Source organism: Schistocerca americana, chromosome X (genome assembly GCF_021461395.2).
Source record: "Schistocerca americana isolate TAMUIC-IGC-003095 chromosome X, iqSchAmer2.1, whole genome shotgun sequence".
Classification (NCBI taxonomy): Eukaryota; Metazoa; Arthropoda; class Insecta; order Orthoptera; family Acrididae; genus Schistocerca; species Schistocerca americana.
The window spans coordinates 589,738,861-589,760,515 of record NC_060130.1 but is presented as its reverse complement, the minus strand read 5'-3'; the positions used below and the strand labels follow the sequence as shown (position 1 = coordinate 589,760,515).

Here is a 21,655-nt window from a genome sequence, read left to right as displayed (position 1 = left end):
CCTATTTGGTGGTAGCCCCCTGACAACACAGGGATCGCACTGCTGATGCCTGAGCTGTAAACTCCCCATGTATGCCAAAGAGTAGATGCCTGTCTTCCTGGGGCATCAAGAATCTCGGCAATAGCCATCACCCAAGGTAGCCTTTGCTGTGGTTGCGAGGCGCCCGTGGGGAGAGCCCCTGATCAGAGTGGGTGGCATCAGGGCAGATGACCCGTAATGAAGCAGAGTAAGTCATCTCTTGCTGGTGACTGTACGACGCCAGTAGCCTCTAAGAAGGTCAACATCGAGTACAATGCTGACAGATATGACCCTAACTCTTTTCCCTCCTTCACTACACATGGGACGAATGTAGGGCTACAGAATGATGAGAGCCGTATTCACCTCGGTATTTAGTCTGTAGTAGAATGGACGGGGACTCCTTTCTACCTATGAGGCCTCAATTTTTTGTTGAACATCTTGAGGATAAGTTTGGGGAAGTGACAGCACTGTCGAAGATGAGAAGCAGTGCCGTCTGGATCCAGACAGCATCCCCAGCCCAATTCTGGGCGTGACTCGCTTGTGACCGGCTGGGTGATATTCCTGTTTCCGTCACTCCCCATAAAAACCTCTACATGGTCCAGGGGATTATTTTCCATTGCTACCTCCTCTTGCAATCTGATGTCGAGCTCTGTGCCAATCTAGAACGGCAGGGTGTTCGTTTCATCCAGCGCCTTTACAGGGGACCCAAAGACAACGGGGTTGCTACCGGTGCCTTCATCTTGGCCTTTGGGGGTGATTCATTGCCTGAAAGGTCAAGGTGATGGTTTACCGCTGTGACGTTAAACTATACGTCCCTCCCCCTATGCTGTGCTTTAAGTGCTGGAAATTCAGGCACATACCTTTTTGCTGCACTTCCAGTGCCACATGTCTAGACTGCGGGCATACACTGCATCCAGATGCTCCCAGTGCTCCTCCTCCCACTTGTACTAATTGCGGGGAGCAGCACTCCCTCTGCTTGCCGGACTGCACAGTACTCCAAAAGGAGTGGAAAATCATGGAGTACAAGACCCTGGACTGGTTGACTTACCCGATTGCACCCCTTTCGGTTGATGTCCACATACGCTGCAGCTACATTACCATCACCATTACAAGTACCAGTCATACCACTCTCTGTGCCACGAGCAGTGGGCGCCCCAGGCCTACAGAATACATCTGCCCCCTTGGTGGTAAGGGGAAAATCTCCTTCCGTTGCTCCCAGAGTACTTCAGGAGCAAGGCCTGCCCCCCCCCCCCCCCCCACCAAACGAAGGGGACATAAGTCCCCCCCCCCCCCCCCCTTAGCCGGAGGAGCAACAGAAAGCAGCAGCCTCCTCTGGCTCCTCTCGTGCGGAAGGGGTCCCTGGGGACCCTCTCTCCCAAGGTCCAGTAATGCCTCTCTCCCAAGGTCCACTAGTGCCACAGCAGACACTTGCCAGTGGCTAAAGGAGCCAAAAGCTGCTGGACAAAGAGCTTCATGGTCTTCCTCCATGCCTGAAGCTACTTCAGAGAAGTCCTCCCAGCAAGCCCCTAAAGGGAAGCAAGAGGGCAAGCAAACAAAGAAATCTGCTAAGAAAAAGGACCCTCCAGTGGCCCCAGCACCACCGCTCCCTGCCAGTTCTGCAATTGTGCATGAGGTGGAGATCTCAGCATCCCCTGAGGACCTGGTTCTCACTGATGTCTCATCCACAATAGGTATGGATACACACACTCAATCGGTGGCAGAAGGTGACCCTGAGGTGTAACCTGACTACTTACATGCTTCATGCCTTCCCAGCCTCACGATAACGTCATCATCCAGAGGAATTGCTGCGGTTTTTTACACCACCTAGCTGAGCTACGGCAACTGATAAGCTTTACACCTCCTTTCTGCATTGCCCTCCAGGAAACCTGGTTCCCGGCAATGTGGACCCCTTGCCCTTTGCAGCTGTAGGGGATATTACAAGAACTGTAGCGACTATAATAGGGTGTCAGGTGAGGTTTGTGTCTATGTCCTGAACTCAGTATGCAGTGAACCTTTGCCCCTTCAAACCCCTCTTGAAGCTGTGGCTATTAGGATAAGGACGATGCAGAAATAACTGTCTGCAATGTATATCTTCCTCCAGATGGTGCAGTACCCCTGAATGCATTGGCTGCACTGATTCAACAACTCCCTAAACCTTTCTTACTTCTGGGAGATTTTAACGCCCATAACCCCTTGAGGGGTGGCACTGTGCTTACTGCTCGAGGTAGAGACGTTGAAACTTTCCTGTCTCAACTCAACCTCTGCCTCTTAAATACTGAGACCCCCACACATTTCAGTATGGCTCATTGCACTTACTCAGCCATTGATTTATCCCTCTGCTGCCCAGGACTTCTCCCATCCGTCCACTGGAGAGCCCACGATGACTTGCATGGTAGTGACCACTTTCCCATCTTCCTGTCACTCCCCCAGCACCATTCCCCTGGACGTCTACCAAGATGGGCTTTAGACAAGGCAGACTGGGAAGCTTTCACCTCTGCTGTCACCATTGAATCTCCCCCACATGGTACCATCGATGTGGCAGTTGAGCAGGTCACTAGGACAATCATTTCTGTGGCGGAAAACACGATCTCTTGTTCTGTAGGGTGCCACCGGCCAAAGTCAGTACCTTGGTGCTCGCCTGAAATTGCGGAGGCCATTAAGGAGCATCGGCGAGCTCTACAGTGACATAAGTGGCACCCTTCCCTAGAGCACCTAATAGCTTTTAAATGGCTCCAGGCCCAGGTTTGCCAGCTTATAAAAAGACAGAAACAGGCATGTTGGGAGAGGTACGTCTCAACCATTGGGTGTCATACATCACCTTCCACAGTCTGGACAAAGATCAGATGTGTTTGTAGGTACCAGACTCCATGTGTGTTACTGGCATTGATATCAATGGCATGTTATCTACAGACGCAAAAGCAATTGCCAAGCACTATGCTCGGGCCTCTGCGTCAGAGAATTACCCCCAGCATTTCGCACCCTCAAGCAGCGGATGGAAGGGAAAGCCCTCTTGTTTACCGACTATTGCAGTGAATCCAGTAATGCTCCATTTACAGAGTGGGAGCTCCTCAGTGTCCTTGCACGCTGCCCTGACACAGCTCCTGGGCCAGATCGGATCCAGAGCCAAATGATCAGACATCTCTCATCCAACTGCAAGTGACATCTCCTCGTCATCTTCAAGCAGATCTGGTGCGATGGCATCTTTCCAGTGCAGTGGTGGGAGAGCACCATAATTACAGTGCTCAAACCCAGTAAAAACTTGCTTGATCTGGATAGCTATCGCACCATCAGCCTCACCAACATTCTTTGTAAGCTGTTAGAATGTATGGTAAGTCAGCAGTTGTTTGGTCCTGGAGTCACATGGCCTACTGGCTCCATGCCAGGGTTGCTCTACTGTTTATAATCTAGTTTCCCTTGAGTCTGCCATCCAAACAGCCTTTTCCAAACGCCAACACCTGGTTGCCGTCTATTTTGATTTACGAAAAGCCTAAGACACAACCTGGAGACATCATATCCTTGCTATGTTATATGAGTGGGGTCTCAAGGGCCCACTCCTGATTTTTACCTAGAATTTCCCATCACTCCTTACTTTCCGTGTCCAAGTTGGTGCCTCCCATAGTTCCCCCCCATACCCAGGAGAATGGGGACCCACAGGGCTCTGTATTGAGTGTACGTCTATTTTTAGTGGCCATTAACGGTGTAGCAGCAGCTGTTGGGCTGTCAGTCTCACCTCCTCTGTATGCAGACGACTTCTGCATTTCGTACAGGTCCTCCAGTATTGCTGTTGCTGAGCGGCGCCTAAAGGGAGCCATCTGCTACAAGGCGCAGTAATGGGCTCTGGCCTACGGCTTCCAGTTTTCAGTCGTGAAGTCATGTGTCGTGCATTTCTGTCGGCGTCATACCGTCCATCCAGAACCAGAACTTTACCTTAATGACAATCCACTCACTGTAGTGGAGACATATCAATTCTTAGAATTGGTTTTCGATACCTGATTGAAATGGCTTCCTCATCTTCGTCAGCGGAAGTGCTGGCAGCACCTCAGTGCCCTCCACTGCCTGAGCAACAACAACTGGGGTGCAGATGGCTCTACACTGCTAAAGCTCTACACAGCCCTTGTTCAATCTCAGCTTGACTATGCGAATCTGGTTTATGGTTCGGCGGCGCCCTTAGCATTGCATTTACTCAACCCAGTGCACCACTGTGGTGTTTGACTAGCAACAGGAGCTTTTAGGATGAGTCCGGTGACCAGTGTCGTGGTGGGGACCGGAGTCCCTCCATTGAAGGTCAGGCGTGCACAACTGCTCACCAGTTATGTTGCACACATTCATCGTTCTCCTGAGCATCTGAATTACTGTCTCCTTTCCCCATCCATGGCGGTTCATCTTCCACATCGGAGGCCCAGGTCAGGGCTTAAGATTGTGGTTTGCGTCCAATCTCTTCTGTATGAAGTGGAGTCCTTGCCTTTACCACCTATACTTGAGGTCCATTCACGTACATCTACGGGGTGTACACCTAGGCTAAAGCTTTGCCTGGACCTTTCACATGGCTCTTGCTGTCACTTCCTCTCGATTCTTGACATGTACTGGCACCATAAAGTGGTTTACACTGATGACTCAATGGCTGAGGGTCATGTTGACTTCGTGTATGTTCATAGAGGACATATTGAACAGCACTCCTTGCCAGATGGCTGCAGTGTTTTCACTGCAGAGCTGACTGCCATTTCTCGTGCTCTTGAGCGCATCTGCTCATGCCCTGGCAAGTTGTTTCTTCTCTGTACTGACTCCTTGAGCAGCCTACGAGCTATCGACCAATGCTACCCCCGCCATCCTTTGGTAGTGACCATCTAGGAGTCCATCGATGCCCTGGAATGGTCCAGTCGTTTCATGATGTTAGTGTGGACCCCAGGCCACTTCAGAATCCCAGGAAATGAACTTGCCGACAGGCTGGCCAAACAGGCTATGCGGAAACCGCTTATGGAGATCGGCATCCCTGTAACTGACCTGCCATCATTATTACACCCAAGATTTTTCAGCTTTGGGATAATCTCAGTGTGCACAACAAACTGTGTGCGCTTAAGGAGACTATGAATGTGAGGAAGACCTCCATGCGGGCCTCTCGCAGGGACTCAGTGGTTCTCTGCCGGCTCCGCATTGGCCACGCTTGGGTGACATGGGGCTACCTCCTATGCCGTGATGACCCACCTCAGTGTCGGTGCGGCGCCTGGCTGACAGTGGCCCTTATTTTAGTGAGCTGTCCTTCTATGGCTGCCCTGCGACAGACTCTTCAGATACCTGACTCTTTGCCATTAATTTTAGCTGACAACACGTCATCAGATAATTTAGTTTTACCTTTTATACGTGATGCTGGATTTTATCATTCTGTATGTTTTAGTGCATGTCCTTTGTCCCTTTGTGTTTGCCACTCTAATGTTTTTAGGGTGGATGTTTTAATGTGTCACAGAGTGGCTGGCTTTTCCTTCTTCTGCTCGTGGTCGGCCAGCCACAGTCATCTGCTCTCTTGTTTTTACCCCCTCTACCTGTTTCTTGCTTCTCTCTGTGCAGTTTTCTTTTCCTGTTTTGTCCATAGTAGTGTTGATCGTCCTTCTGTCATTCTTTGGGTTCTTCCATTCTCCTGTTATTGTGCTGTTCGTCTCCTTTCTTTTCTTCTTTCCCTTTTGTAATTATTTTACCGGGAACAAGGGACCAATGACCTCGAAGTTTGGTCCCGTCCCCTCCCCCCCCCCCCCCCCCCCCTTTCAGACAAACAAACCAACCAACCAATCAATCAACCATTTAGCCTTCTCTCTGAGGTCGCTGCCCTCCCTCCGTTTAAACTCTGTCGCACTTTCTTTGCATTTGTTTGTCTTTGTGGTCATCTTTTTCCCTACATGTGTTCAGCTCACCTTGTCTTTTTGGGGTGGACATTTTAATGTGTCGCAGAGTGGCTGGCTCATACTCTTTTTATTATTGTGATCATCCAGCCCAGACCAAATGCTCTATGGTTTTTTAGTACCTTGTTCTACTTTTCCTTGTGGTGAATGTTTCCCCGTTTTTGTTCGTTCCATTCATTTTATTTTTAGGTGTGGTGTTGGGCGTTTTTGTACCTCGAGCCTTGCTTGCATCAGAAAAAAGGGACTGATGACCCTGTAGTTTGATCCCTTTATACCTCAAACCAACCAACTGTGTGGTGTGGCTTCATGGCATAGTTCATTACTGGTCCATTTTTCTTTGAGGAACTGGGACCTCAAAGACCAAGGACATGCAGTGTGAATGGCAAATGTTACTGTGATCTGCTTTGCCAATGTGTGGTCCCTCCTCTGCAGAAGAGAGGGGCTTTGCACTCAACTGTTTTGATGCGCAATAGAGCTCCACCTCACATAGCCCGTGAAGTCTCTCAATTAGTCTGTAACACATTTGGAGAAAACCAAATCATTGACTGATGGTGCCAAACTGTGTGGCCACCAAGATCCCTTACAAAAATTAAAATGTAACCACCCTGTACATAAACAATTTGACAGATTGATGAGCAGCAATCTGTGAATTTTTTATGACACTGTAGTGTACGGGAAAGTGTTGTCATTGAATGACTGTAGGGGATGACTAGGACAGAATTTCTGTTTGGTGTGTTTGAATGGCAGCTAGTTCTAAACATAGAAAAATGTAAGTTGATACAAATGAGTAGGAAAAGCAATTGTGTAGTGTTCGAATATGGCATTTGCAGTGTTCTGCTTGACACAGCCACATCAAGTAAATATTTAGGCATAACACTACAAAGCAATATGAAATGAAATGAGCACATGAGGTTAGTAATAGGGAAGTGAATGGTCGACTTTGGTCAGTTGGGAGAATTTTAAGAAAGAGTAACTCCTCTGTAAAGGAGACTGCATATAGAACACTATTGCAACCACTTCTTGAGTAGTGCTAAAGTATTTGGGATACCTGCAGGTCAAATTAAAGGAAGACCTCAAAGCAATTCAGAGGCATGCTGCTAGATTTTTTACCAGTAGGTTCATTCAACACAAGAGTATTACGAACTTAAATTGAAATCCATGAAGGGAAGACAACATTCTTTTTGTGAAACACTATTCAGAAAATTTTGAGAAGTGACATTTGTGGCTGACTGCAGAACACTTCGTCTGCCAACAACAGACATTTCACCTAAGGACCATGAAGACTTACTGAGTGAAATTAGGGCTCATATGGAGACATATAGACAGCCCTTTTCCCTTGATGCATTTGTGAGTGAAATAGGAAAGGGAATGACTAGCGAGTGGTACAGGACACCTTCTACCAAGTGCCATTTGGTGGTTTGTGGAGCATGTATGTAGATGTAAAAGTTCAGAGAATGAACTAGGCATACCAGCTTATTGTGGCTGCCAGTCTGTGAAGGTCCAGTTCTGTTCTTCCTTGAATAATTTTGCCACAAAAGTGAAAAATAACAAGCTCTACAATTTCTCTGCTGACTAAATGCCTGTTGTGAATTCACAGTCGTTAGTTAATCACCTGCACTATAGTTTATTGATGGTTCTTTCCACTTATATCTGACCTTATATGAACTAATTCTACAAAAGTTTTGTGTAAACCCCATACCAGTATATGTAAATTGGTTCTAAAAATTGAATAACATAACCAAGAACAGAACTGTAACAAGTTTTGACAGCATATTATAGGCCTTTTGATCTACCAGGTACTGAAGTACCTAAACATTATGAAATCTAGTGGCATAGAGATGAATGATGATGTCACCAATGCATGTAGTGTGATCATTTTGTGATTGTTACTTTTATCAGAACAGAAGAAGACCACAATCATAGTGGAGGGAGAAGCTCATATTGCTCAGTGAGACTCCAGTAGGTCGTAAGTTCCACCTAAATGTTTGTTTCTATCATGTGTTCACCTTGGTGTAACTACTGTTGCAGTCCTTATTGATGATTTCAGATTTATGAGATACAATATATTTAAAGTGGTTAATCAAGCCAATCTGTAATTCTAACATTCTACCGTGTTAGTCACACTCAAATTGAGTGTGTCATTCATAATTTCTTAATTCCCATGAGGATACTTCATCATTCTCCTAGTACACTTTACCACAGCAGCATAGTATCGGATCTTGAAAAAATGCTACTCCTTGATATGTAGCTCTTTTCCAGAGTAAATGAGCTGGCATGATGATGCAACACATTGGACTTGCATTTGTGAGAGGCAAGATTCAAATCCCCATGTAGCAACTGAAATCTGATTTTCCTTGGTTTATGTAATCATTTCATATGAATTCCAGGATGGTTCTTTGAAAAAGACTCTACCAAGTTTCTTCTATGTCTTTGTACAATCCAAGCTTGTGATCAGCCTCCAGTGACAGGAGATTAAACCATGAGCTCCCTTCTCTCTTCCCCATGTTAGTAAGTCAGATTTGGGATGCACAGTTGTCTCCTATGCGGCAGTGACAGGACAGATTTGAAGTTTTCTTCTTGATGGCCACCCTAATCTTCAATGTAGCACCATCTGCCTCCTCCTGAATGAATCATTTAAACTGCCAAGTAGTTTTGGTGTATACTTGGACCTCTTTTGACACTTTTTTAAAAATATTTTAATGTTTATTTGTGTAACCTGTGAACAGTGTCGGAAGTCCAGCATATTTGTATTGTAGAGAAATGGTGGAAATGTTAATACCAGTCATGCATTCCTGCAAGTGACTTAAATATTGATAATTCCCTTGTGTTGCTTGTGATATTCCTTGATGAATGTATTCAGCATTGTCACCAGAGGCTCGCTATAGACTACCAGTGCTCACAAGAGGAATGGGTACATCCTTTCTGATGACATAAAATGCAGGGTTTTTGCTTTCTTCAAAGATGGTGTATTTTTGTGAGAATGCATTAAGTAGACAAAACAAAAGCTGTATGTCATACTCTGATTAAAGAATATAACTACTATACTAACCTTTTTAGCTTATACAAAGTGCACATGTTGAAGTGATGGGTTTCCAAATGTTTGATGGTAGTATTTTCAAGATATTTTTAATCCTTGTCCAAAGGATCTACAAAATGAAATCCAAACCATCTGCTCTTAGTAGTGAAACAATAGTAAAAAATAATAGGTGATAATATTTAGTAATATGACATTATCAAATGCAAAATATGTGACTAGCATGTTTACGTATCAATAAATTGAGTACAGTACTTGCAAATTATTGCTACAGGTTGGTAGAACTGACAACAGGAACTTCTCTGTGGAGCTACTAAAGAGCCTTCAGTACACTTTGTTTACATATTATTGCAGGCATAAAATAGCTAAAAAATATCATGGTTTTGTTTTTCCTGCAACTTTTCCTCATCTAACATGAAAAGAGTGACTGACACAGCCTTGATATTTTAACACTGTGAAGAGCACAAAAAGTTGTGCATCTGATCCACATACCTCACATTACTATTAGTTGCCAGCTGAAATTTGGCCAAAACTTAGCTAGAGCTCACACAGCAGTTTGCAGCCCTCCATTGAATACCTCATAAAACCTTGAATCAATAAATAAACATATATATATATATATATATCTCATTTTGTCCAGCTTAGTTTTATTCGGTAGGTTCTGTAGGGAACATAACTGCAAAATTTCATTCAAGTTGTAGATGAACATGTGTTAACTACTGGTTCATTTGGCTTCGAATGACCTGTATGTATATAATAATATTGTATTCACCTGAAAATATATTCTTATTACTTTTTTTGTTCTTTAGAAAGCAACATATGCTGTAGGTAAAGAGCCAGAAGTACCAGCATCACATTTAGAGGTGTTCTTCTGGTGGACAGTAGGTGAGTACATTTAAAATTGTGAATTCTATTGCCTCTAAAACTGTGTGCCAAATTGTGACCCTAGCCTTTTGAATGTGTTGGTCTGACCAGTGCAGTAGCTACACACAACTCATGGACTCACTTCACAATCTCAGTTCTACCATTATTCCTCACCTGCTTTCCAAAGAAGCTCTCCTGCAGACCTTGCTGGAGTCACTCCTGGAAGAAAGAGTTTAATAATGCCTGTTTAGAATGACATGACACTTCAACTCTGCAGTATAACGTGTATTGTTTTGATTCTCCCTGATGTAGTAACTGTGAGTTTGTGTTGTATCAAAGCCTGAATAGTGTCAGTCAGTAAGAGCATTGATAGGAAAAGATATTCTTCAGTATTTCTTACAATCATTATAAATGCATGCCCCACAACCCACCCCCACATAATCCTAGGTAAAGTCCTACATGTGTCACAAAACTGTTCTTTTCCCAAGTTGTAACATGAGGATTCCATCTAATACATAGTATGTTGTCATTCAAGCCACTACAAAATACAGAGCACCATTAATATTGAAAGAAAGTGTAGAGAACTGTGGTAAGTGCCTAGTCCAGCATCCTTAAAGCGGATGATGGTAAGCATGCAGCTGCTAGCCCAATCTACTTCATAGTACAGAGCTGAGAAATGTTTATCACAACTCCAAATATGTAGTTCCATACTCAAGCCCAGGTCCAAGAAAGTTCAGAATCAATAACAGAATGTTGGCGAAGAAAGGCTTCATAACCAGATACGGTCTGCCAATTCACTGCTGTATTGCTGCCTTTATTTCCTGTAAAATACTAATGGCTCTTTCCATGGTTCACACTAATGTCATACCTTTGCCAGTTCCCACCTTTAGCTGAACTACGGTCTGCCAGTGGTGGTCTCTGTGGCTCTGTGGGATGGACCTTCTGTGTGGGCAGAGCTAGTACCTAGGACTTGCAGGGGTCTAAGGATTGTCCGCAGCTATCATGTACTGTGTAATTAGGGGCATTGTTGTGAACTTATGCTGGCTCTTCTTCAAAACTGACAGTGGTGATGATCTACTGTGGTTACCCTGGCCCTGATGTCATCTTATGGGGAGCGTGTAGTCATTAAGTGCTTGCTGTTAGGACTGATTTTGTTGCCATCCAAGTTTCTGTGTGGTGGCACTTCATATGACCAGCGACAACCCCATGTGCCAACCCCCGTGTACAGCACCATGTGCAAGTCCACATCAGTGAGCCTGTGCTGGCTTGGCCAAGGGATCTGTTTTCACTGAGGTTTAAAAGTAAGAAGTGAAGCAGTGTGTGAATAATTCTTGTTGTATTCACCTGGACCATCCCCTTCATTTCACTGTTGGATACTGGGAATGGAGCAGTGGTTAGATGTGTCATGGTGTTTCTTCAACAAACAGAATAGAATTCACCGGATATGGAATATAGGATTGTTATCAGATACAGTGTACGACATGCTCTACAGTGAATTTAGTTGTTAATGAAACTATTCCTGCTGTCATCAGTACTACATACGGATACCTGGCATCTGACCCCCCACCCCCTCTGCATGGCACGCCCGCATACACACACAAAGACCCCCTTTTTAGATGACATGACATTTAGGAAGAGTGATCAAATGTTATTACAGTGTCAATAAAATGCAGTACAAAATATGAAGTTTTAGCTGTTACAGAGTAAAGTCTTGTAGGCTTTTAAAAAGATGAAGGTACAAATGAAAATTGTCCATAGTTTAATAGTATGGTTAATGAAATGTGACAAACCTGTAATGTTTCTTTTCCAGGTATTACTCTCCTGACAGTAGCCCTTTTTGTGTCTGCAAGGATGGGAATATACCAAGAAACTCTATATGCTAGATATGGGAAGCACCCAAAGGAAGCTTTGTTCTACACTGTGAGTACATTTTCAAGTCAGCTGTAAAATTATAGGCAGGTGCATTACTGAACGATTTTACATGCGTTTTTGCGATATGTTTATGGTAATGGTGTGAAAATTCGTCATATGGGTGGTGGTGTCCAATGACTTTAGCTTTAGTGACTGTAACTAGCGCACACGCGCCCCCTGCCCCATCACACACACACACACACACACACACACACACATACACACACAAAGAAATACCACTGTTGTCTGCCACTGCCTGTCTCAAATATTGTTGTCCATTCTTTTTCTCTGTCTTTCCTTATCCAATGTTTCCATTTGTACCTATTTATTGCTGTAGAATTTCACCACTCAATTACAAGAAATCATTTATTTTGTGCTTGATCTTTAGTTTTTAGTTCATTATTAATTCCCTGACCTTCACCTCATATGATAGACACTTCAGACTGATTTATCAGCACATTTTACCTCTTTTTTCATGTTAATTTCTTTCTTTTTCTTCTGGCAACATTTACTTGAGTTCAAAGAACTTACGTAATCATCTATTAAAAAAAAGATTTATTACTCTGCTTAATTTTTAATACTACAACTTTACTATAGGTTACATTGGTCATTTTAAACAGAGGGATGGCACTGAATATTCCACTATATTATTAGCTTGCATTGTGAATTCTCCTCCATCTATTCATACAGATTGTGAAACAGATGAACCCAGTGGAGGAAACTATGAGAAATATTCATGATACCCTCATGCTGTTCATAATGATTGACTCTCATTTTGAACTCCTGTTTAAATTCTGTCATTGGATGATGTGCATCCATGTGCCAAGACCATGGCTGTGCTCTTTTTACATTTTAAATGTGAATAATATACTTTTTTAGAATGGGGAAGACATGTTCAGAAGTCTTTGTGAGAACACTCTTGCTCTCATTAGCTTTGGAAAGTTACAGAAACTGGACAGTATTTTTGTGATCTATCTCCTGTGCTTAGCCCTTTTCTATTGACTAGCAGGTTTTCATACATTTCTTATCAATAAAATCAAATGCAAAATGCTATGATTCTGCTTGATATAGTGTGTATTGGGGTAGAAAACTACAGCTGTTGCTAAAATCACGTACCTTTACTTACGAATATTTGGAAAGTAATTGTTTGGTGACAAAAATCTGTGTAACACTGTGATCCAGCATAGTTGTGGAATCAGTATGTTTCGGCTGTGATAAGCACACAGTCTGCCCCAAACAACACCAACTCCATTGTTGAACTTCAGTGCAGCACTGCGAGTCTAAATCTTTGGCACTTCAACAAGAATTTAACTTTCAGATTGGTAACACAACTACCAAGGAGGCTAAGAAAGCCAATGTGCACTCTGTGTGCACACTGGGTGGAGCCATTCCAGACATGGAACTGGTGCTTCCAGACGCCATGATGAGCGCAAGGTGCAGTTAGCTGGCTCACATCAGTACCGATGATGTCTGTCACTTTGGATCCAAAGAGATTCTCTCTGGTTTAGAGTAGCCATCAAAAGTGATAAAGGCTGCCAGTCTTGCGAGGTGAAAGCAGAGCTCACCATTTGCAGCATAGTCGACAGGACGGATTGAACCTGTGGTACAGAGCCAAGTGGAGGGTCTGAATCAGAGGTTGACGGTTCTGCGACTGTGTAGGCTGCAGATTCCTCAACTTGCACTATAGGGTGTGGAGTTTTGGATTCTGCTAAATAGATCAGGAGTACACTACATGCAGGAAGTGGCTACATGGGTAGCAGGGGTTGTGAGGTGTGGGCTGGGCAGTTTTTTAGGTTAGAGGGTCTCAGGGGCAATGCAGAAAGGGCTTCTGCCTCAAAAGGTGCAGGTTTGAACACAGGAAGAACATAGATCTAGGAACCATTGGTACAACAGTTGTACATTGTCACAGCTGTGTTGGGAAAGTATCAGAGCTCCAAGTGCTAATAGAAAATCCTGATCAAATTGTTATAGGCATTGAAAGCTGGCTACAGCCAGAGATAAGTTCATCTGAAATTTTTGTGAAGGACCTAATGGTTTTCAGAAAGGATAGCCTAAACACAGGTGACAGTAACGTGTTTGTTGCTGGTAGTAGTAGTAGTAGTAGTAGTAGTAGTAGTTGTTTATGTTGTGGCAAAATTGAAGTAGATAGTTCCTGTGAATTAGTATGGTTAGAGGTCATTCTTGGTGACTGGAATGAAATAATAATTGGATCCTTTTACCAACCTCCCAATTCAGATAATACAATTGCTGAAAGGTACAAAGAAAACTTGAGTCTAATTTAAAAAATGTACCCAACTCATACAGTTTAATTATAGTTGGTGGTGACTTAAATTGATCCTTCATATGTTGGTAAAAATACACGTTCAAATCCAGGGGTACTCACAATACATAATCCAAAATGGTGCTAAATACATTCTCTGAAAATTATTTTGAGCAATTAGTTCACAAGCCCACTCATATAGTAAGTGGTTGTGAAACCACACTTCACCTCTTAGCAGCAAATAATCCTGAGCTAATAACAAGCATCAAAACAGACACAGGGATTAGTAAATACAGTGTTGTTGTAAGAGACTGAATACCGTAACTCCCAAATCATCCAAAAATAAATGGAAAAATATACCTGTTCAAAAAAGCAGATAAAAATTTGTTTGGTGCCTTCCTGAGAGACAATATCCACTCCTTCCGATTTAACAATATAAGTGTAGACCAGATGCGGCATGAATTCAAGAACATTTATACCAAATAAAGTAAAAAACAATGAGCTGATCCCCCTTGGTACACAAAACGGGCCAGAACACTGTTGCAGAAAAAAAAGGCATGCCAAATTTAAACGAATGCAAAATCACCAAGATTGGTGATCTTTTACAGAAGTTTGAAATTTAGTGTGGACTTCAGTGTGAGATGCTTATAATAGTTTCCACAACAAAACTTTGTCTTGGAACTTAGCAGAATAAGTATTCTAGTGGCAAGACACAATGATGCCTTCTTTGCATGATAGCAGTGGAAATACTATCTATGACAGTGCTGCTAAAACAGAGTTACTAAACACAGCCTTTTGAAATTCCTTCACCAAAGACGACGAAGTAAATATTCCAGGATTTGAATCAAGAACAGCTGCCAAAATGAGTAACTTAGAAGTAGATAACCTTGGAGTAGTGAACCAGTTGAAATCACTTAACAAAAGCAAGACTTCCAGTTGAGGCAGTATACCAATTAGATTCCATTCAGAGTATGCTGATCCAATAGCTCCATACTTCAGTCACATACAACAGCTTTTTCAAAAAAAGATCTGTACTCAAGGACTGGAAAGTGACACAGATCTCGCCAATGTTCGAGAAAGGCAATAGGAGTAATCCACTAAATTACAGGCCCATATCATTGACTTTGATATGCAGCAGGATTTTGGAACAAGTATTGTGCTCTAACATTATGAATTACCTCAAAGAAAACAGTCTATTGACGCACAGTCAACGCAGATTTAGAAAACGTCGTTCTTGCGAAAAACAACTAGCTCTTTAGCCAGGTGAAGTGTTACTGCTGTTGACAAGGCATTTCAAACTGGTTCCGGTTTCTGGAAGGCTTATGACACCATACCTCACAATCAGCCAGTAATCAAATTGCTTGCTTATGGAATATCATCTGTTATGCGACTGGATTTGTGATTTCTTGTCAGAGGTCACAGTTCATAGTAATTAATGGAAAGTTACAAAGTGAAACAGAAATGATTTCTGGCATTCCCCATGGAAAAGTTGTGCACCCTCTGTTGTTCCTTACCTATATAAATGATTTATGAGACAATCTGAGCAGCTGTCTTGGGTAGTTACAGATGATGCTGTCACTTATCATCTAGTAAAGCCATCACAAGATCGAAACAAATTGCAAAAAAGTTAAGTGTGCAAATTGGCAATTGACCCTCAATAATGAAAAGTGTCAAATCATCCAGATGAGTGCTGAAAGTAATCCATGAAATTACTGTTACATGATAAGTCAATCAAATCTAAAGGCATTAATTTCAGCTAAATACCTAGACATTACAATTTACACTACACTTGTTCATCCTATTTTGGGGTAGTGCTGGCACTCTGTGGGATCCTTACCCGATAGATTTAATGGAGTACATCGAAAAAGCTCAAAGAAGTGCAGCACGTCTTGTATTATCAAGAAATAGGGGAGAGAGTGTCATGGACATGATAGAAGATTTGGGGTGGACATCATTAAAACAAAGGTGTTTCTTGTTGCTGCGGGACCTTCTCACGAAATCCCTATCACCAACTATCTCTTCTGAATGAAAAAATATTTTGTTGATACTGACCAGCATAGGGAGAAACGAAAATCACTAAAAAAAAGAAAAAGGGAAATCGGAGCTTGCACAGAAAGATATGGGTGTTAGTTTCTTGAGTGCACTGTTCGAGATAAGAATAAATAGAGAATTATTGTGAAGGTGGTTTGATGAACCCTCGTGTACTTACTTGTGATTTTTAGAGTATCCACGTAGATGTAGGTGTAGATGAACTGTAGCTACACAAGCAGCTTTCAGTAAGTAAATGAATAAATGTATAATGCATTTTCTAACCATATATGGCAAATTGACATTTGATGTGTAATGATTAGCCAGAACAAATTTTGCGGGAGATAATAAGCACTCAGTTTGTTGTCCTGTTAAGTCAGATATCTTTTGGCATATGCATTTCAGTTGTGTGCAAATAAAGATACTTTGGGAACACTTTGTGCAGTGAAGTGACACAGTTGTCAAGTGTCTTCATAAACGCCCACAAAAGCTCATAAGTGTTGAATTCGCAATGTGCCACAGGTAACAGAAGCCATTCAGTTTATCAGTTGAGCGCAATACACTGAATGAAAGGAATTCTTATGACTTCATATAGGATCCAACATATTCCAGTGGAAGTGCTTTCATACGTTCATTATAAGATTTGGCATTAGATGGAAGCTCCATATCATTGTTTTAAAGTCATACAATAGTAGGTCCCTTTCTGTCTTTAATGAACAGGTTTGTCATTGTCTGACACTGAGCGTGATCTAGTAAAACTGCTAATCAATTTGATAATGTTTCAGGAATGTTCTTAAACCACCCCCCCCCCCCCCCTCCCCTTAAAAAATCCTGCAACATCTCCAAATGGTAATTTGTACCACCTTTTCATCCAGTCTACATGTACATGATTACTCGGCAATTCACGATTAAGTGCCTGAAATAGGGTTCATCGAACCACCTTTACGCTACTTCTTTAATGTTCCACTTTTGAACAGCGTGCAGGAAAAAACACACACACAAATCGTTTCATGTGACCTCTGATTTCTCTTATTTTGTGATGATCATAATCTCTCCCTATTTAAGGAGGTGGAGGAGAAAGTTTGTGATCGAAATTTCATGAGAATGTCCTGCCACAGCAAAAAACATGTTTGTTTTAATGTCTGCCACCCCCGTTTGTGTATCATATCCATGACACTCTCCCCCTTATTTTGTGATGATACAAAATGAGCTACTCTTCTTTGACCTTTTCAATGTCCTACATCAGTCCTATCTGATGTGCATCCCACACTGCACAGCAATACTCCCAAGGAGGGCAGACAAGTATAATGTGAGCAGTCTCTTTAGTAAACCTATTACATTTTCTAAGTGTTCGGCCAAAAAATCACAGTCCTTGGTTTGCTTTCCCCAAAACATAATCTATGTGATCGTTTCAATTTAAGTTACTCATAATTGTAATAGCTACGTATTTAGTTGAGTTTACAGCCTTTAGATTTGTGTGATTTACCATATAACTGAAATTTAGTGGATTCTTTTTAGTGCTCATGTGGATGACTTCACACTTTTCATTATTTAGAGTCAGTTGCCACTTTTTTCACCATACAAAGACTGGTGACTTGTCATGACAATAAATGACAGCATCATCTGCAAACGATCTAAGAGGGCTGCTCAGATTGTCTCCTAAATCATTTATGTAGATCAGGAATAATAGAGGATCTGCAACACTTTCGTGGGGAACGCCACATATTACTTCTGTTTTACTTGCTGATGTTGAGGTCATTTATTGCGTACGGACTGTTACATTTTTGAGAGGAAATCACGAATCCAGTCACACAGAGGAGATAAGCACACAATGTAATTAGAAGTCACTTATGGGGGAAATGTATTGATGGTCTTCTGGAACTCAAAAAAATATGGAATCAATTTGACATCCCCTGTTGATAGCACTCCATTACTTCGTGAGAATAAAGAGCTAGTTGTGTTTCACAGGAACAATGTTTTCTGAATCCATGTTGGCTATTTGTGAATAAATTGTTTTCTTGGAGGTGACTCATTATGTACGAGAACAGTATATGTTCCAAAATCCTACTGCAAATTGATGTTAGTGACATGGATCTATAATTCAGTGGATTACTCTTATTTCCTTCCTTGGTTATTGGTGTGACCTGTGCAACTTTCCAGTCTTTGGATATGGATCTTTCTACAAGCGAGCAGTTGTGTATGATTACTAAGTATAGAGCTATTGTATCAGCATTCTGTGAAAGGAACCTGATTGATAGACAATCTGGACTGGAAGCCTTGCCTTTCTTAAGTGTTGTAAGCTACGTCACTACACTGAGGACATCTACTTGATTAGAATTTTGCAATATTTACTTCATCTCCTTTTGCGAATGTATTAGTAACTCTACTTAAAGTGGCGTTGTCATCAATATCACCGTCATTGTTATCGCACAGGTATTGATTGCATCTTGCCACTGGTGTACTTTACATACAACCATAATCTCTTTGGGTTTTCTGCCAGATTTTGAGACAGAGTTTTGTTGTGGAAACTATTAAAAGCATCTTGCATTGAAGTTCGCACTAAATTTTGTCTGTAAATCTTTGCTAATCTTGGGGATTTTGCGTTCTTTTAAATTTGGCATGCTTTTTTCATTGCTTCTGCAATAGTGTTCTGACCTGCCTTGTGTAGAGTCAGGGAGGGGAGGGATCAATGCCATCTCTTATTGCTTTATTTTGTACACATCTCTCAATTGCCATTGATACTATTTCTTTGAATTTAAACCACATCTGGTCTACGCTTACATAGTCAGGTTGGAAGGAATGGAGACTGTCTATTAGGAAGGTGTCAAGTGAATTTTTATCTGATTTTTTAAAAACGGACGTGCATTGCATATATTTCTGGTGGGTTTGGATATTACGGTATTCAATCTAGCTACAACTACTTTGTGGTCACTAGTCTGGTAAAACAGATGCCATCGTTTGCCATGAACTTGTCTTCATTCCACTTTTCCAGAATCAGATTGTGTCAGATCTATTTTCATAATGCATAAGGAAAACACGCACAGTGTACTGTGAAATGCCACTACACAGTTTAACCACAATAGGATCTCAAAGAAAGGGGATCATTCATTGACATTGGTACTAGGAAATGAAGTTACATTTTGCTGGGCAGCTGGGATGGGAGTCTAGCGGAACTAGAAAACAAAGGCAGGGCCCAAAGAGGAATGCGACGGAGTATGTTGCAAAATACACTGTGTATCTAAAAGACCACGTCTCAATGGGAAACTGAACAGGTGGATAAACAATTCTGACTCTGGCCATCCATCAAGGTGAAATCTCACTGCCAACAGGGTACTGTCCACTGTTGCACGGCTGTCTTTTATGCCACACGTCAACATCAAATTATAGACAGATTAACACTTCCTGGAGTTGTATAGGGAATGTGCGGAATGATTTAGGTGAAAATGAGGCAAGCATTATGAATTTAGGAAGGATGTTACACAGGTTCAACCACTTTTTGTTAACGGTAAGCAGGTTATACGTGTTTTTCATTTTTAAGTTGTCATTCATGTGCATTTATCTAGTCTTCAGTATTTTAAGTTAGCTGCTTCCCATGTTTTTTTTTTTTTTTTTTTTTTTTTTGTGTGTGTGTGTGTGTGTGTGTGTGTGTGTGTGTGTGTGTGTGTGTGTGTGTGAGTGAGTGAGTGAGTGAGTGAGTGAGAGAGAGAGAGAGAGAGAGAGATTTTATGTATAAAATATTTATAAACTTATGTACAGTTAACTAAAGGAAATCACAATCCATTCTTTTCTTCTTTCAGCATCTGTTACCTCTGCCAGGATTCCTAATAGTTGGCTATGATATTTATCAGCATATAATATCGGTTTTTGAAAGTGCTCCTATGGTTCTTCCAATAGTGGGTGCTATACCAAAGATGGTTGTTTATCTTGCTGGAAATGTTCTGACACAGTATCCTTCATCAAATTTGCTGCATGTGAAATACTTATTTTTCTTTTATTGATGCTGATTGTGTGTAATTTATCTTAACAAATCTAGGTATGTGCGGTGGTATTCATCAAATTATGAATCTGTATTTTCATAAAATTAGTAAGATAATGAGATGCCAGTATTAAAGCAAGGCAGTCAACACAAAAATTAAATTTACCAGGTGCCAGGTTTTAGTAATTGAGCACTGGAGGTGGCACATTCATTGTATGTTGCAATTTTTCATACTTTGACAGTTCACCATCTGTATCTGACATTTTTAGTCTTGTTGCAATGTCTGGGTTCTGAAATCCAAATGTGTTAAAGTAAAACACTCATATTTTCTTAAGTGTAAAAATGTACAAATAAGGCACTTACCTTAATAGCTGCAACAGTTTACATGTAAGTTGATGGAAATCATGGGATGTAGGGGGGGGGGAGGGGGTGTATGTTCTGTTACATACCAGCCAAAGAAATTACACTATTATTGTAACGAGTCGGGTGCTGCCCGGGAGAAGCAACGCAAACCTGATCCTTGTTGCACTATACTGAGTAGCGCACTGTTCCAACTTTTGTTAGTGAAGAAACATCAATCTGGAAATTGGTTTGATCACCACAGAGTCCTATTGGAGGCCCTTGCCTTCCTCTAACCTTTGAATCGACATACCAGATAGTTATAAGCGGACCTACAGTTTCAAGTGGTCTTGAAACCATGATCCAATTCAACATTTTTTGTTTTAACACACAACTTGCAGAGGTGAGATAAAAAAAAGTAATCATAGGACTGACTGACAGTATGCACCTGAAACTGTGGATTTATGCAAAGCATGGTGGGCAGTTTTAATGGCTCAGCAATCCTGTAGGCAATTTCCAAGTAGAAAACCTTTGCACTCCCAATACAGCTGCACTGCTGCTCTCTGAATTTCAGAATGCAGTACACCTATATCTTGTCACATGTATTTTTTCCAGAGAAAGTTATCTTATCTTATGATAAGTATGTAAGTAGTAATTTCTCTCTTCAGTCAGCAACCATGGAATGAAGTGAAGTGAAGAGACACCAATTGGAATTCTGACCCGCATAGCCCCTGCTACTGCAAGTTCAGTAATGTGAAAACCACCTTTAGTGTGTTCAAGCGCCCTGTGCTCTAAATTATGATGCTAGGGCAGGCACAGCATGGTTTCAATACTCTAATGACCTTTCTGAAATACTAATCCAGTGCTGCATGATCATTCATGAGACAGTTTATTGTACAAGGTTAAGTCAAGTATTATCCGCAATTTAGTTATATCATTGTTTATTTTGGTAGTACTGTCATTTTACATAGATGATGCATGCTTTGTTTATTTGTTGTTACATATTTGCAATTTTCAAGCTGCTAGGCTAGTTTCATTATCGTTGCTGTGCTGTTAATCATGGCTGCTCTGCTGTCTATTTGCACAAAAGAAGAGCAATGTTCAGCGATCCGTTTTTTGTGGGCGGAAGGCATACCAGGGGCCGAAATTCATTGAAGACTTTTGGTACAGAACGAGAACTGTGTTTTGCCACAACGGAGTGTCTATAAATGGACTGGAAAAATTCTGGAATGGTCGCACAAGTGTTACGCACAATGAAGGAGCTGGACGATCGTTTACTGTCACAAATAAAGGAACATTGAGTGTTCACCTGAAATGATTCTTGTAGACAGACA

At 41.8% G+C, this 21,655-nt stretch overlaps 2 protein-coding genes across 5 annotated transcripts in view; one reads left to right on the top strand and one right to left on the bottom strand.

Moving 5' to 3' along the window:
* Positions 1–21,655, top strand: part of LOC124556466 (UDP-xylose and UDP-N-acetylglucosamine transporter) — a 32,908-nt gene that overhangs the window by 8,319 nt on the left and 2,934 nt on the right. The window contains exons 5-7 of the mRNA XM_047130416.1: positions 9,753–9,828; positions 11,618–11,727; positions 19,804–19,952. Coding sequence (XP_046986372.1) covers positions 9,753–9,828; positions 11,618–11,727; positions 19,804–19,952 — 335 coding nt within the window. The remainder of the gene's footprint in view (positions 1–9,752; positions 9,829–11,617; positions 11,728–19,803; positions 19,953–21,655) is intronic.
* The window catches only part of LOC124556464 (transforming growth factor-beta receptor-associated protein 1-like), a 220,608-nt gene continuing 207,944 nt past the window's right edge, over positions 8,992–21,655 (bottom strand). The window contains exons 16-17 of one of the 4 annotated variants that reach the window (XR_006968609.1): positions 9,982–10,026; positions 9,030–9,055 (exon numbers count right to left, since the gene is read on the bottom strand). Coding sequence is in view for 1 of the 4 variants with exons in the window: in XM_047130415.1 (XP_046986371.1) it covers positions 20,248–20,272 (25 nt within the window). In the remaining 3 variants the exon portion in view is untranslated. Of the gene's footprint in view, positions 9,056–9,981; positions 10,027–20,036; positions 20,273–21,655 lie in introns of those variants that run through there. The other 3 variants (XR_006968611.1, XM_047130415.1, XR_006968610.1) reach the window with 3 other exon arrangements.